The sequence below is a fragment of the Microtus pennsylvanicus genome, chromosome 8 (genome assembly GCF_037038515.1).
Source record: "Microtus pennsylvanicus isolate mMicPen1 chromosome 8, mMicPen1.hap1, whole genome shotgun sequence".
NCBI classification, from domain to species: Eukaryota; Metazoa; Chordata; class Mammalia; order Rodentia; family Cricetidae; genus Microtus; species Microtus pennsylvanicus.
The window spans coordinates 32,978,473-32,993,954 of NC_134586.1; the positions used below are offsets into that span (position 1 = coordinate 32,978,473).

At 46.4% G+C, this 15,482-nt stretch overlaps 1 protein-coding gene across 1 annotated transcript in view; it reads right to left on the reverse strand.

Annotated features, from left to right (window-relative positions):
* Slc6a11 (solute carrier family 6 member 11) overlaps positions 1-15,482 on the reverse strand; it is a 123,310-nt gene that overhangs the window by 41,818 nt on the left and 66,010 nt on the right. The window contains exon 6 of the mRNA XM_075983141.1: positions 14,854-14,988. Coding sequence (XP_075839256.1) covers positions 14,854-14,988 — 135 coding nt within the window. The remainder of the gene's footprint in view (positions 1-14,853; positions 14,989-15,482) is intronic.

A 15,482-nucleotide genomic window follows, 5' to 3' on the forward strand; every position in this document is an offset into this window, starting at 1 on the left:
ACTCAAGTGTGGCCAACGGAGAGGCAAGAGCTATTGCATTGACCTGAAGTCTATCTAACCCCAGAATCAGTCCCTGCAGCAGGCACAGCAGGGCACAGCATGGCCCGGCTCGCTGACTTCCTTGCCATGTAAGCAGTAGTATCTGGTCCCATCAAGCCTATGGCAGGCGGGGAGACCCACAGCAGCTTCAAATCGGGGCGAGGAAGCTGGACATTCATGGAGGATGACTGTGGATTAGAGAGAGCTAAAGAAGGTAGTGCCTGTACCTGAGCTGCAGAGTCTAGCATTGTTCTCCTGACGGAACGGTTGCTATAGTGACATCATCCTTTCATGCTGGATTTGACCTTGCTGATGTATTTCTGTTTTCTCTTTAGTATCCTGCAGTTGCTGAATTACAAAACCAATGGCAGTGCCTTGGAAGGTAGTCGGCCCTCAGGGCTCCTGCCCACCCTCTATGTATGTGTTTCATAAAGGATGCTAAGCCTCGAGTGCTTTGCACATTCACAGCAGCATCTGAAAATGCACAAGAGCAGCAGCTAAAGAGTTGGAATGAAGACACCCTGAGCAGGCAGGAGAAGATGCTCCCAGGAGCCATAAAGTCATTGGGTAAACATCTCAGTGTCGGCAATGGGCTGCTGGACAGTGGGGTCACCTCAATAGCTCCCCCTACCCCAGTTCAGGCTGTTGCCACTGCTCTTGGCTATATATCAGAACTAGATGGAAAACTCTATTGTTGAAGATCTAGGACACAAAGAGCTCAAGCTAGGGTCAGGCTGGAAGCCCCTTCTCTATTGGCTGGCTTTTGTATGCAGTGTTGCTGACATTACTATTGGATATGGACCTGTTACATTAACAACACACCAGGTAAGATGTGCCCTCGGGACTATGTTCACAGCTATTCAGGGTGCAACCAACTGATTTCCAAATGGACTTAAAACCCACTGCCTAGACAGGAACTTAAGCCTAACACTATGAACCAGAGCAGAGTTCATAGCTGGTACGGCCAGTGGCTCCCATGAGGATTGTTTTGTTAAATGGATGTATCTGTCAAGTCGCTTTTAAACATTTTTGATTTTGCCATGGGGTACTGCTGCTGCTACCCTGAGTCACAGAAAGAAACTTCGTTTCTTTCATAGTGGATTGAAGATTGCTAATTATTTAAGTCACCGAGAGTGGTTGTTGCTGGGGCACAGGGCCTCAGTGCTCAGGCAGAAATCTAACACACTAACCACCCACTCCAGTCTCAGAAAACAATTCAGAAGGGATGAGAGTCAGGGGAAGGGGTGGGCTGTCTTGTAACTATTGCCTCTAAATTGAAGCATTCTCTCCTAGAGGGATAAGGAAGCTCAATGAACTCAGGAAGCTAAGGAAACTCATAAGGTTCAGAAAGCACAGAGGTCTACAAGACTCACAAAGACCCTCCCCCAGGTTGTATAAGCAATAAACAATTGCTGGAGCAAAGGACTTTTTGGCAGACTTCGTAGTGATGTACCTGCCTTGGAGTTACACCAGTAACTTCATTGGTTCACCAAGCAAAGCTTGAGTGAGATCAGGACTTTTGATCTGTGGTCGGTACCCTATCTGGGATGAACAGACATTTGTTCACACCTCCCTGGGAAAAGCCATGCAACACACACGCTTGCACCAGTGGTGGCAAACTGTGTAAATCTCTGCTCTTTTTGGCAACGGTAAGAACAAAGATCAGTGTTCAGTCTGTGACCAGAAATCCAAAGCGTTCTGGGGACTCTGCCATCTGTGCCTTGACATCATTTCACAGGCTAATGACACTTTAAACTCCTAATATCATCCATCTGCAAGTCACCTGTCTGCCTGGGTGGTTCTTACTCCTCACTTCCAGCCACACGTCCCTCCTGAATGAGGTGAAGCAGTCTCCCAAGGATCCAGAAGCAGAACAGGACAAACTAAGTGCAAGTATGAGTTTGTTTCCCTGGTGCCATTTTACCCTACGTCTGGGATCTCTGTCATGGACACAGTTACTAAAGAAGCCTGTGGCCGTTGCTATTTCCTCCATTTGGTTTTCTTAGGGACCCTCCTGCCCTTTTTTAAATAATGTTTTATTCATCTGTGGAAAGTTGTATACATTTATCCAATATATTTTGACTATACTCATCTACTTCTTCCTGACCCCAACTCTCCCTAGGGTTCCCACCCCACTACCCTCCCAACTCCATGTCTTTCTGTTTTGTTATTAATAATCCTAAGTCTACTGAGTGATTCTGATATGCACACGCATGTGGGGCCGGCCACCAAGGCAGAGGTTACCAGCCACATCCCCTCCAAAAGAGTGACACTTTTTCCCTCAGCTGTTCGTAATGCTACTGCTGAAGGCAAGTTCTCAGGCCCTGCCCACATTCAGGCTGTGTTGTTTTGACTGACTAGATCGTAAGCAGGTAACCACAGGTGTTGACATGTATAAAGACCATGTCCTGTCCAGAGGGAGCTCTTTGTTTCTTGTCTATTCTGTGACTTTTTCACCAGCTCTGTTACCTGTGTAGAGGTCTAAATGAATGCCACACAGTCACCATTCCAGGGAAGAGCATAATTTTGAGATTCTGCAAAAAGCAATAGTGCACACCTACTATGTGCTGTGCAGCACACAAGCCATCTCGAGGAGAGCTGAGTAAGATGTTGTCCACATGTGGGAAGGGTTTGCAGTGCGGGCAGTGGCTGAGTGGAACCTGGTTTAATCATGTGTTCTTTTAGACCAACATTCATCTGCCCCTTTCAGATGCTGTGTAAAGTAAAAACACTCACAGGACCACAGGTAAATCACCTCTCTTCTCCAGGCTGTGTTGTTCCCCAGGAGACACCCTGAAAATCTCTCTGGGCTTTGTCAAGGGATTTTTTTTTCTTTTATGACTCAGACCCATGGGGCTATTAAGAGGAATTTCCACTTGGCATGAAGCAGTCCAAGTGGGAGAGTCAGAAGTGGAGAATTAAAGGGCTATTGCTGGTGAAAAGATAAAAGCCAGCAATTTTACTCAGTGCCCTTCTTTTCTAGGTGAGGGAATTCTGGCACGGAGAGAGACTGTGGCTTGTTTAAGGTCAGTGATAGCGCTGGGTCCCCAGAGTCTGAGTGAGGAGTTTCCCATCATGCAGCATAGCTTCTTTAGGTAAAGTGTGCAAGACAATGACATAAGCCTCTGTCGGGCTGGAGGAGGGGCTGTGTTCCTTGCCCGTGCCTGACTGAATGTCACTAAGGTTCTAATCAAAGAGTGGAGCCAGGCTCGAGCTCTCTGTGAGCAAAAGCAGGGCGGTGCTTGCCCTGTGGGTGCTCCGGAGCTCAGCTTGCATATGAGAAGTGAAAGAAATGGGACAGGAGATTCACACACCAGTGCATCTGCACAGAAGAGGACGTCAACTGTCACAATTCCAGTCACCCAGGACCTATCAACGCCCCATTACCTTGCTGCTCATGGGCAAAAGAGAACTCAGTCGCTCACGAAGCTGCGCTGGGTCAGAAATCATCAGAAGTCACCGTGTCTATGAGGTGCTCATTGAAACTGTGGGGTTGGTGAGAGCCTCTTCTGTCCCCCTCCCTGTGACCTCTGCAAATCTCAGGGCATTTTCCTCCATGCGAGTCTACCAGGATATCTGATATTCTCTATCCCCAACAGAAGTAGAAAGGACAGGGACAATTAATATGGAAATCTAGAGACGTCAAACTCTTTGTCTGAGGTCACAAAGCTAGTGAGTGGGGACTCAATTCCATGTCAGTCTAGACTCCTCATTTCACAGGTGAGAGGACAGATTCAGAAAACTGGAAAGGTGACAGGTCTTTCATATGGGGTCCTACGTTCTAGTCCAGTTCTTTCTGGTCTTAGGTGAGGTGAGACACAGCCTCTCTCTGACACTCAGGTGCTCTCCATCAAGGAAGTAGTTGCTCCCAGATGCTGTTTCCCCAGCTTGCTAATGTAGGAGAGAGGTTAACTGCATTGCAATCTTTATCATATACCTTAATAAATTTAATTGCACCTGTATAAGAAGAAAATTGACAGTCAAAATATGGGTTTTAGGAAATCATCAACCAAGAAATAGAACCCTTTTCTTGATTATATTTCAATTAAGAGTCAGTAGGGAGCACTTCATTGAATACTCATTTCTGGCTCAAAGAATTAGTATGCCAGATTTAAGACCAGCAGATAAAGAGAGACAAGTACTGATGACCAAGGATGTTGTCATGAGAGATACAGACAACACAGAAGAATGATACATAGTTGGCATTTTAGATTCATAGTCTGTCTTGGGAGGAAGGAAGAAATGCCTCCCTATTGATAGAAATGAGAGAGGCACAGATGAAAGTTGAGGAGGAAAAAACATCCAGCCACCCATGAGGATGTCTGAGCAAACAGATGCCCAAGAGCCTGGGTTTAGAAATATTCCTGAGGCTAGAGTTAAAATATTGAGCTCTAGGCATGACTAGAAGCTAAGGTGAATTACTGTGAATAACTGGGAGGCAGAAAAATGAATTTTCTGTAGTGAATAAGAAGTTAGAAGATTATTTTTCAGCATAGGATGCAACATGTAAGTGCCACCTATATGCATAACCATATATTGTCACTTCAGTATAGACACCAAAGCTCAACAGTAATTGAGAAGTTACCACTCTGGAATTTCATACCCAGCTAAACTATCACTCAAGAGACAGACAGTGAAATCAGTCCCTTTCGGACACACATAGGCTGAAAGGATTATGTTCCTCTAAAAACTCTTGCGAAAAGAGTGAGTAAAGAATATACTTTAGCAAGAAAACAATGCAATCCTATAGAAAGGAATGAAAGCCAGGCAGTGGTGGCATATGCCTTTAATCCCAGCACCCGGGAGGCAGAGACAGGTGGATCTCAGTGAGTTCAAGGCCAGCCTGGTCTACAAGAGCTAGTTCCAGGACAGGCTCCAAAGCTACAGAGAAACCCTGTCTTGAAAAAACAAAAAATGATAAAAAGTAAGTAACTCACTAAATCACAGCATAGAATCTAACTATTGACCCCTAAAAGGTAATACAGCAGAATTTAAAAGTAGGTAAGAATAACTGAGATGATACATGTGGTATTTAGAGGGAATTCTGTGTTCTGCCACGTATTGTTCAGGCAGGACATGAGGCTGGGTGATCATCATGTGGGCTAGTTAATACCCACATCTTCCATAGTCTCCTTTATGTTCAGGAAAGACACTTTCTTCCCAGACTGGTGCCATTGCAGTTTCTTGCAGGGCTCATGGGGGAACCTTCTTCATGGTTCTTCTTGTCCAGATAAGCAGTGGCCACAGTTCTGGCTGTGACAATTCAATGGCATCCTCTGAACTCTGCTAGAGATCAGCAGGCCCCTGAAGCTAGAGGAAGGGCATCCACAGAGTTGACAGCAAGGCTTCAGGAAGACAAGGTGACATCTCCGTGTTTAGGCCCCCAGGGAACTTGAGTGCCAATTTCTCCAGACTCTCCTGCTTTGGAGCCTTCAGCCCTAAACATTGTTTCTACCCAACAGACATACAAAGACAGAAACTTTCCATAGCCATGCTCTTTGTGAGAGCTATTCACGGTTATCAACTTGACTGAATCCAGAACTGATTAAAAGGCAAGCCACTGGGCATCCCTCTGTGGACTATTCTTTTTTCTTTCTTTAGATTTATTTACTTTCTGTATATATGTGCTACAATATCTGTGCACCAGAAGAGGGCATAAGATCCTTTTACAGATAGCTGTGAGCTGCCATGTGGTTACTGGGAATTGAAGTCAAGACCTCTGGAAGAGCACCCTGTGTTTTTAACCACTGCCTCCTATGTGGAATATTCCTGATGACGTCATTTGAAATGGGAAGCCCCGCCTTATATGTGGGCAGCACCTCCTGCTGGAAGCACAGGTAAACAACAAAAGAAGCTTTGCATTTTTCTGCATGCCTTCATGATTTCTGCATGCCTGGAGCTTCCACGACTGCTGATGCCTTCACTGATAAGAAACAAAAGACCAGAAGCTCTTCAGGACTCCTCAGGGCCATCAGCACCAGATTGGGACTGCTGAGACGTCCAGCATTGTGGACTGAACCACTATCGGGCTGCTGGCCTCTCTGGTGTGAGATTGCCATTATTGGGCTATGCTAATGCATCCTGTAAACCAGCCTAACAAGTGTCATTTTAACATGTGGTCCTGCTTTTAATTCTGCTGCTTTAGGGAACCCTGACCAATACACTCCTCACTTTAGTGACCACTGGTCACAGGTGACTGTTAATGACCTGAAACTTGTTGGAGAAACTGAGGCACTGAACTGTGTATGTGATTTAGTTTCTGTCAATCAAAGCAAACATGGTTTGTGGCTACTTTACAGACAGCACAGCATCCCACCTTCAGGAAGCCTGGGGCGCTTCTCTACTGCCTCCCACCTTAGAGTGGGCAGGGAGGCTCCAAGAAATACTTGCTTGTATTGTCCCTGGGACCATGGCCTAATGAGACATGAGCCCTTCCTGATTTATGTGACAGTCTCACTTGCCGGGATGTTGTCTCAGACATGACTGTTTCTCTTAGACCAGGCTGTTTCAAACTTCCACCTTTGTGCCAGTCACTTGAGGGCACTGCTGAAACGTGGGCTCTGACAGAACAGGCTCATGGTGGCACCTGAGTGTCAGCACCTCTGATGAGCTCCCGGAGGTGGGCAGTGTGGTTGACCTGAAAGCAGTTTGTGTAGTAAGGTATAAGCAAAAGAAGTCAGTATGAAAAGCCTACATTTGCACCATTCCAACTACAGATCATTCTGGAAAAGACAAAATTATGGATACAGGGAAACTGTCAGAAAGATAGTGGGTGTGAACAGGCAGAATACAGGAATTTCAGATCAATGAGCTTACTGCAAGATACTTGTATGATACTATGAAGTGTTGGGTACATGTCATTACACAGCTGCCTAACCCCACACAATGCCCAACACAGAGGGTGCAGGCACTTGCTGCTAAGCATGATGATCTGAGTTTGATCCCAGGACCACATGGAGGAAAGAGAGAACTGACACCTATGGGTGGTCCTCTGACTCCTACAAGTGTGCTGTGCATGTGTGCACACACACACACACAAATAAACTTAAATTATAAATAATAATGAGCTTCAGTGAATACAAGGCATCAATACTGGCTCTGTAATTTTGGGGAATGAACCACCGCAACAACGACAGAAAACTTGGGGTATTAGGGAAACAAGTCCTTTGGATTTTCTGATTTCTATTTCTGGAAGCTTAACTCTCAAAAAAATAAAACATATTAATCAGAGACCCTCCCCAATTAAAAACCACTGTCCCAGAAAATAGGAACTATATCTACCCACCTGCTCTTCCACCCATTCCCACAGTTGCCAGCCAGTGGCTAGCAGGTTTGTTTTATGAAAGCAGAATCAGGGACAATACTCCATAAATATGTTCTGTCTGAATAAGCTCAGGGAGGATCCAACCAGAGGGCCAGTCTAGGGCTGATATGCTTCTCTTGATACAGCTCTAGCTCGGCTTGTCAGGTATACCACTGAGCACATGTCATGAGGGGCTTTGGGTGTTTTCTGGAAGTGACCGTGCTACCTCTTTCCTGTCAAGCCTTCTGAGCGTCAGCCACAGCCACCTATAATGTTATAGCTGGTGTGTTTGTGTGTGTACACGCGCACGCGTGTGTGTGTGAGACCCTATGACACCCCAAGCTCCCACCCCTATCCTCAGCAGACAGATGCCTACTTTACTAAGGCCTCAACTGCTGCTCGGCATGTGGCTCCACTTCTTCCCCCTCCTCACTGTCCTCCTATCTTTTCTAGACACTGGAAGAGGCTTACACTCGTTGTCTCCTCTAGCTTGACAATATCCACATGGGGACAGGAGACAAGTAAAAGGGGGTCCCTGCCGACTAGAAGCACACAAGGGGACATCTTGAAGGTCAGAGGGGGCAAGTTTCCAAACCATAGCCACACAGGAAAAGCAAAGAACAGATTCAGAAGCAGTCGCGTCCCTAACCCACTTTGCCTGGCTTTACTCAGTCTGCCCTGAGCTGGACGGCCTTCTGAAATTACAGCTCTCTTCTCAGTAATCAACCTCTCACTCTGGAACATTCCACACCACCCACAGACCACCAAAGGAAGTCGGAATGCTTTGGCTTGACAGCCACTATTTCTGGGGAGGATAACACAGCCCTTTATTCTTTAAAGCCATCTCAGATATGGTTGCTAGTCACCAATTACTGCCTGTAATCATGGCTCTTTTGCCACTTCCTGTATGTATGCAGACATTCATTCTTTTGATCCATGCCTGTTTTCAAACAACCTTTCTTTCCTCTTCCTTCAAACAGCAAATCAAAGCTCCCTGAAGTCTCTAGGACAGACAGAAAGAAAGAATGTTTTTATTCACTTCTGACTGTTGATATTCCTTAAGATAAGTTACCAATGGCAACCATTCATCTGCTTCTATCCACCCATCCGCTTACCCACTATCTATCCATCTAGCCATCCATCCATCCAATCACCACCCACCCATTCATTTCATTTCCATCTGCTCACCTCCTGCTAGCTGTCTACACACTATCTACTCATCCGTTCTCCCGAACAGTATCTATCCAACTACCCACATACTTACCATCCATCTATTAATCCATTTATCTGCTCACCTATCCTCCCACTCAGCCACTCAACCACCTAGCTATCCACTTACCATTCACCCATGTGACCATCTACCCACCTACCATCCGTCCATTTAACTGTCCCTTCTACATCATCAGTCCATCCATCCATCTGGTCAGCTACCCATCATCCATTTTCCTGCCTCGCCACCACCCATTCATCCATCTTCTGACCACCCACAGTCATCTAACACCCATCCACTCATTCACTTATCCATCCATCTGTCCATCTATTCATCTGCCCATCTACCCACCATTTCACAGTGAGTAGGATCTTCTCATGTCCTAGGCTCTGGCTCAGGTACCAGGGAATTAGTAGTGGATAACACACAAACTTCCTTTGCTTATGTAGAGCTGAAATTCTAACTGATAATACTAACCATGAATACAGTGATTAATAAACATGAGATTATGCCAGGCAACCACCGGCTCCATGAATTAAAACAACGACAACAACAACAGGTTTTGTTTAGGTCATGGGATTGAGTGGGTCCTGACACGGGAACATAATGTGAGAGGCCAGCGATGGGATGGTGTAGAGAAAGAACAACTGAGACAGAATTGGGGATGATGATGCGCTGGCAGCTGGAGCCAGGCCCACTGTGGTCTGGGAATAAGGACCATGTGAGATAGGACCAGGCCCAATGCAAGTGACTGAATAGATTTGCAGATACTGCCAAATGTCTTCAAGGAAGCAGAACTTCCCAGCTAAGCAACACTGCCCTAGAACAAGGAAATTGATACATTCACCTTCTTCAGGCTTAAAGCCAAGCTTTGAGGGGACCTGTAGGAGAAGCATAACTCAGAAGCCCATCACCTCCTACTGAGTCCTATGACGCCAGAGTGTCTTTTGGGGTCAGCATGGGCTCCCATTGATCTGAACCTAGAAAACGTGAGGGTGAGCCCACTCAAGGTTCAGGTAACTGTCCATACCTGGACTAAAATGCACATTAAGACAAAGCCAGCACACTTCAAAGGCGGAGAACAGACTCTAGTGTTTACACCAATTCTGTAACACTCAGTGTTCAATCAGAAACTACCAGCGCACAAGCAGACAAGAAAACACAGGTTTTACTCTAGACCAGAGGCTTTGTGTTTAATAGACTTCAGTGACCCTAGATACAGTCAGAACTAAAGAAGACACCAAAGCACTGATCTGGTGACCCAGGCTCCCCACCGAGCTCCTTGAGAATGCTGCAGGAATGCAGCAGGGCCAGTGAGGGAAGGGTTGAAAGTGATAAGAAGGAGCCCACTGTTGAGATGGTTTTGTCTTCACTATTTAGGCTGAACTTAAATCCGCCCAATGAGTACCCTCAAAGTGGGAGACTGGCAACACAGAGTAGTAAAGCAAAAAGAAAATGAAAGGAAGGAAGATATGTTTGTCTAACACTGGGAAGGGAGTGGCTGGAGAATTGCTCCAAATTGCAGGCAAGGAGCCTGCTGGCACAGGATGGGAAGTGGCTTCTTGGTGGGTACAAAACCTACCTGATGAGAGGCATCTAGAATTTTAGCAAAGAGTGACCTTAGAATCAAGAAGGGCAGCTGGGACTGGGAAGACAGAGCAGCCAGGTGGTCAGACATGGTGGCTCTGGTACTGTGCTCTTTACTCAGCTGGGTCACAAGCCACTGGACTCAGGGATAGATATAAAACCTCAGCTCCCTCATTTGTGAAATCGGGTTTTATGCTTACATCCCGTGAGAACTTTGCCCGTACATAGAACAAGATGGTTTTCAGTAATGATTTGGTGGCTGAGTGACTTCGAGAGACAAGACAGCTGTGGGGACTGGCAGAAGGTCAGCCTTCAGTAGAAAACCATCAGTAGTTACGTTTTAGGTGGTGAGCTAGGTGTGTGCTGTGTGATTGGTGCCACGCTCCAGCAGTCAGTATCATTTCTTGGACGGCCATGGCGGCAGCTCTCCTACCCTACTACTGCTGAACCGGCTAAAAGACCACAGAGCTTCACCCTGAGAAGACCTGGGGCTCCAATGCTTCAATGGCATCTCTATGGTACACAGAACCCCAAGGAGGAGCCCAGCAATCCTGACTCTGTGAGCCAAGCAAAAGGGGAGATTTGCTGTCTTTGGACAGGAGGTAAGATGTGTGCCTGCAGGCCAGTTCCAATCCACAGGAATGTCGTCCCCCCCCCCCCATTGTTATTACAGACCTAATGATGTCTCTTCCAGAAGACAGGAACTTCCCTGAAGATAAAAGCCTTGTGGGATGGGTTGGCTAGGCCTGATGAAGACGACAAACCACGTGCTACAGATATACTTAATACAAAGCCGCACATACGCAAAGAAAACTTTGCAGAACTTCCAGTCTCAGGGAGTGGCCTACACACCAGTGATGTTTCATTTTTTAAAAAATCTGCTATCTCTAAATCAGTGGAGACATGGATATTTTGGTTTGAAAGTGTTTCAGGCCAGAGGCCATTTTTTATTCTGGGTCCTGATGTGGAATCAGAGAATATTACCACCAGGTGGCAGTGATCTCATAGAGTCTTCCTCAGGGTTCAGAAGGTTTCCAACCAGGGTCTTGTCTTCCTCCTGTGGTTTGGTTTGTCCTCCTGTGGGATGGGGAGCTGGGGAGATGTCTTGTTCTGAGGCCCAGGATTTTGAACACCTCGTCCTCAGGTTCTGTTTCCTCCACAGAGGAGGCTGCACAGGGAAGTGCTGTTTCAGGGCCCTTCCTGGGAAAGCAGACCCGCGAGTTGGATCTGTGACAAGCCTTTCTGTTCTCGCCCTGAAAACACACACTTGAAACACAATGACCAGCGAGAGCAGCAGAAATCTGGGGCAGGGACAATGCAAGATCCCTTTGGCTCTCCAAAGACGGAAAAGACAGAAAGTGAAAATGTAAGGGGGAAAAATGGACTTGGAGCGCTTCACACTTCAGAGAAAACACAGGGCTGACAGTGAAGACAGACAGATGTTTAGAAAGCACTGACCATGGAGTGCAAGTCACAGGCACACACACAGTGAGCGAGCTGCTACATCCCTTCAAGTTCCTCACAAGAAACTGAATTTCCTGGATCCACAGTAAAAGCCTCGGTTTCTAGTTCAAAGCCACCCTCTTCTTGGGCTGTGGGGTTCTGACTTGTCCTACTCAGAACCAGATATAGGCCAACATGATCCAGGGTCCTACTATATGCCAGGCCTGGTGCTGGGCAGCAGATGAGAAAGGCAAGGGCTCGGGCACATGTATGTACTGTGCCTGCAGCAACCCTGCAGGGCAGACAAGCATTCTTACCCTAATAGACAGGTGAGAACCGTGAGCCAAGAGGAAAAGGCACAGGATGAAGGTCTCTGATCTCACCGTATCCTGACCTGACGGTCCTCTCTCCCAAGCTGAGGACTCCAGGGACCAGGATCTAGCACACTGCACACTGTGGTGCACAGACCTGCAGCCTCTGTGAGAAAACTCTCAGCAATCATTCAGCCGCCCATGGGGCTGCCGTGATTCCGAACCAGGAGATACTCCTCTGCTGATCATTTCACCCAATAGCTCAGCCCCCACACCTTGATGCTCTGGATGGACAGCCTGGGGCCAAGGCTCAGAGACTGGAAGCTTGACCTGACAATGACCTGGAGCTCTAGGCTTTCCCTGCCCTCCTAAGGTCTCTTCCTTGGCTCTCAGAAAAGATAGATAGCCATGGAACGATCTTTTATTGGCTCATGACTACAGGAGGTTACAACTCGGCTTTTCAGGTCATTGGTGGAGCAATTAAAGCTTAGAAGGGAAGACAGTGGGAACCTGAGATGGTCGGAGAAGAGCTGAGCAGATTCCTAGGTCTCTGGTTCATCTGTGTTTTCAGACTGTGTGTGTTCTGATTCATCCATGTTCTCAGAGTGTGTGTCCATGCGTACTCATCTGTGAACATATGTGTGAACATGTCCATCTGTATACAAGTGTGTGCATCTGTATACAAGTTCTGTGTGTGCACCAGTGTGCATATGCATGTGTTTCTCTCTGCGTGTTCAATTGTGTAGAGGTACATGTGTTTCCTTTGTCTGTATGTGTGTACACTTGTGCATCTGTATGGGCATATGTGTATTTGTATGCATGTTTATCTGTGTACATATGAGTTTTTCTCTGTGTCTGTATGTCTCTGTGTGTTTATATTTGTGTTCTGCATCTCTGTGTATGTATGTGTGTGTATGTATATGTATGTATGTTGGTATATGTATATCTGTGTGTATCTGTGTGTGAATGTAAGGCTTTGAGGAAGTGGCAACTGAATTTCCCCAACCTTTTCTAGCTATCAGAATCATCGCTGAGGCTCTTTACCTACCTGGTTGTCCTGTAGCCATCCCAGACTCACTGAAAGTAAACCCCCAGGAGCCTGCATCTTTAACAAGATCCAGGCCCCCTGATGATTGTCAAGGTCTAGATACGTCATGTTGAGGATGCTCATGGTCATGGCTCATGGACGTTAAGGCCCAAGGTGGAAGAAGGGGGTGGTTAGAGGACACAGGCAGGAACCTGTCTTCTATTGATACCAAAAGTGTAGACCGAACAAGAGAAGATGAACCCATGATGGGATATGTGTAGCCCAAAACTGCTGCTTCAGTAGAGACCTTGCTGTCAGAGTTATAGTTGGCTAGGCCAGCAGTCAGGAGCCAATTCCCTTCGTCCTGGGGACCTTGCCTGTGATCTGGGATGTGCTACAGGAGGCCAGTGGCACCCCGAGGCAGGGCAAACTGGTAAAGATGAGCATGTGTCCCTCTCCCCTGGCCTCATCACTCACTGTCACAGAACTCTGAGTCACACTAAACAACCAGTACTTTGCAAATCCTTCCATCCACACTGCCCAGACAGAGGGAGCCAAAAGTCACGGACTTGAAATCTCTTGGAAGCTTCAAACTCTGAAAGTTAGACATCAATTCTGTGCGATTCATGTGATTGTTTCTATATTAAGTTGGCACTTCCTGGTGGACACAGCCAACGCTGAGCAAGTAGCTTTATATGCTACTTTATATATACTGTGGACCTGGGCCCAGTAGAGAGGGGTCTGGGCTAGAGTCTAGGAAACTCCCTGAAGGCTTCTGGCATGGAGTAGAGACTGAGGGCTTGGCTGATGAGGGGTCTCTGTGTAACACACTCCCAGACACTTCACCATGAGCCCACCCAGAGGGGCTCAGGCATAAACACGTGTTACTTACGACTGGGATAATCTAGGCCTGACTAAAGACTAGAGACAAATGAGTCAGTTTCTCCAAGTCTTTGTATGAGGCTGGGGGTGGGTTTGGTGTGAATTTTTCAACAAAGAAAGTTAATCACAGTAAGGACCTACTTTCTCACCAAGATCCTCTGTGGCAGGTCTGTAACATCAGGCAGGGAAAAAAAAAGTTTGTTAAATCAAGTTCTAACTGGAGTTTAGTATGTCCTTCATTTGTGACCATGAGTGCTGTCAACAAACCACAGACCCCTCAGGAAAGAACGCCTAGATACAATGGTGGTATAGCTAGCTAAAATATCTATGGTGATGGCTAGAGAGATATCTGGCTTAGTGGTTAAGAGCACATTTTGCTCTTCCAGGGACCAGAATTCAATTCCCACAGCCACCTGTGAGTCTAGCTTCCAGAAGATCTGACACCTCTGTCCTCCTCCAGCCTACACATATGTGGCATATATACACACAGCATGATTAAAAATAAATTAATTAAAAATTCAAAACAAACAAAGAAAGAAAAGAAAACATGATGAATGCTGTTTTGAAACCATGGTACTGGATGGGTATCTATGATCTCACAAACCAAAGTCTGAAATTTTCAGCATGGCAAGAGATTTTATTTTACATGCAAAACAACTAAAAGCACACATGCAAGGCATACATGAAACAAATAAACTTTATGCTTCCAAGATGCTTATCAAATATATGTGAATATTCCAATACTCAGAAAAAGCCTCAAATCCAAAAAGCCTGATCCTAAGCACAGCAGGTAAGGGTGACTTGACTTGCAGTTCTCAGTCCTGTGCGGGATGCTGCACTGAAGGCACTAACTAAGAACTGTCCATGGCACTAGGCCACACAGTCACCTTTAAATGTTCTCCACCTGTATTTTTACCACATCTGCTTTCCTATGTGTTTAATTGATGTGTTAACAATTATTATCCCGGAGGCCACAGGGTTCCACCTACTTACCTGGCCATTGAGCCTCAGTGACTGGTGGTGACACCGTGTTTTAAGCTACAATCCTTACCTGTGGATCAGAGAGCCGGGAGAGGTCCGGGTACAGATAGAACTTGATGCCTTCAGAGGCACCTGGCAATGTGACACCTCGGATCAGGAGGATCAGCAGCATGATGTAGGGGAAGGTGGCTGTGACATACACGACCTGCACAGGAGGAGAGAGAGAAGAGTTAGGCAAGAGTGGGAATGATGGGCTTCTTTCTCTCAGCACTGATCCCTCAAGCTGCTGCGTGCTGCGGATTGTCCTTTAGGAATGCTGCCCTGAATTTGATTAGATGCATGGACCATGTTCTCTGTATCCATCTACACAGCCCAGGCTCAGCAAGGCGGTTGATTCTGAGCATCTACAGGGTCTTGTTTTCATAGCTGCCAGTAGCTATGGATGCTCACGTCTCTCACATCAAATGACACCATGTTTGCAGAGAGCCCCACAATCCTCTGTGTATAGCAAGTCATCTCTTATGACTGACAATACCTGCTCTAATGCAAGCACCAGGCAATCGGCACTTTACGTTATCTGGGGAAGAGTGACGAGGAAAACGTCTACACATTCAGTTCCAATGCAAACCTCCATTCAGTATTTCCTGAGTTTCTTTGAATTCACTAATGTGGCTTCTATATGGCTTTACTGACAGGAAG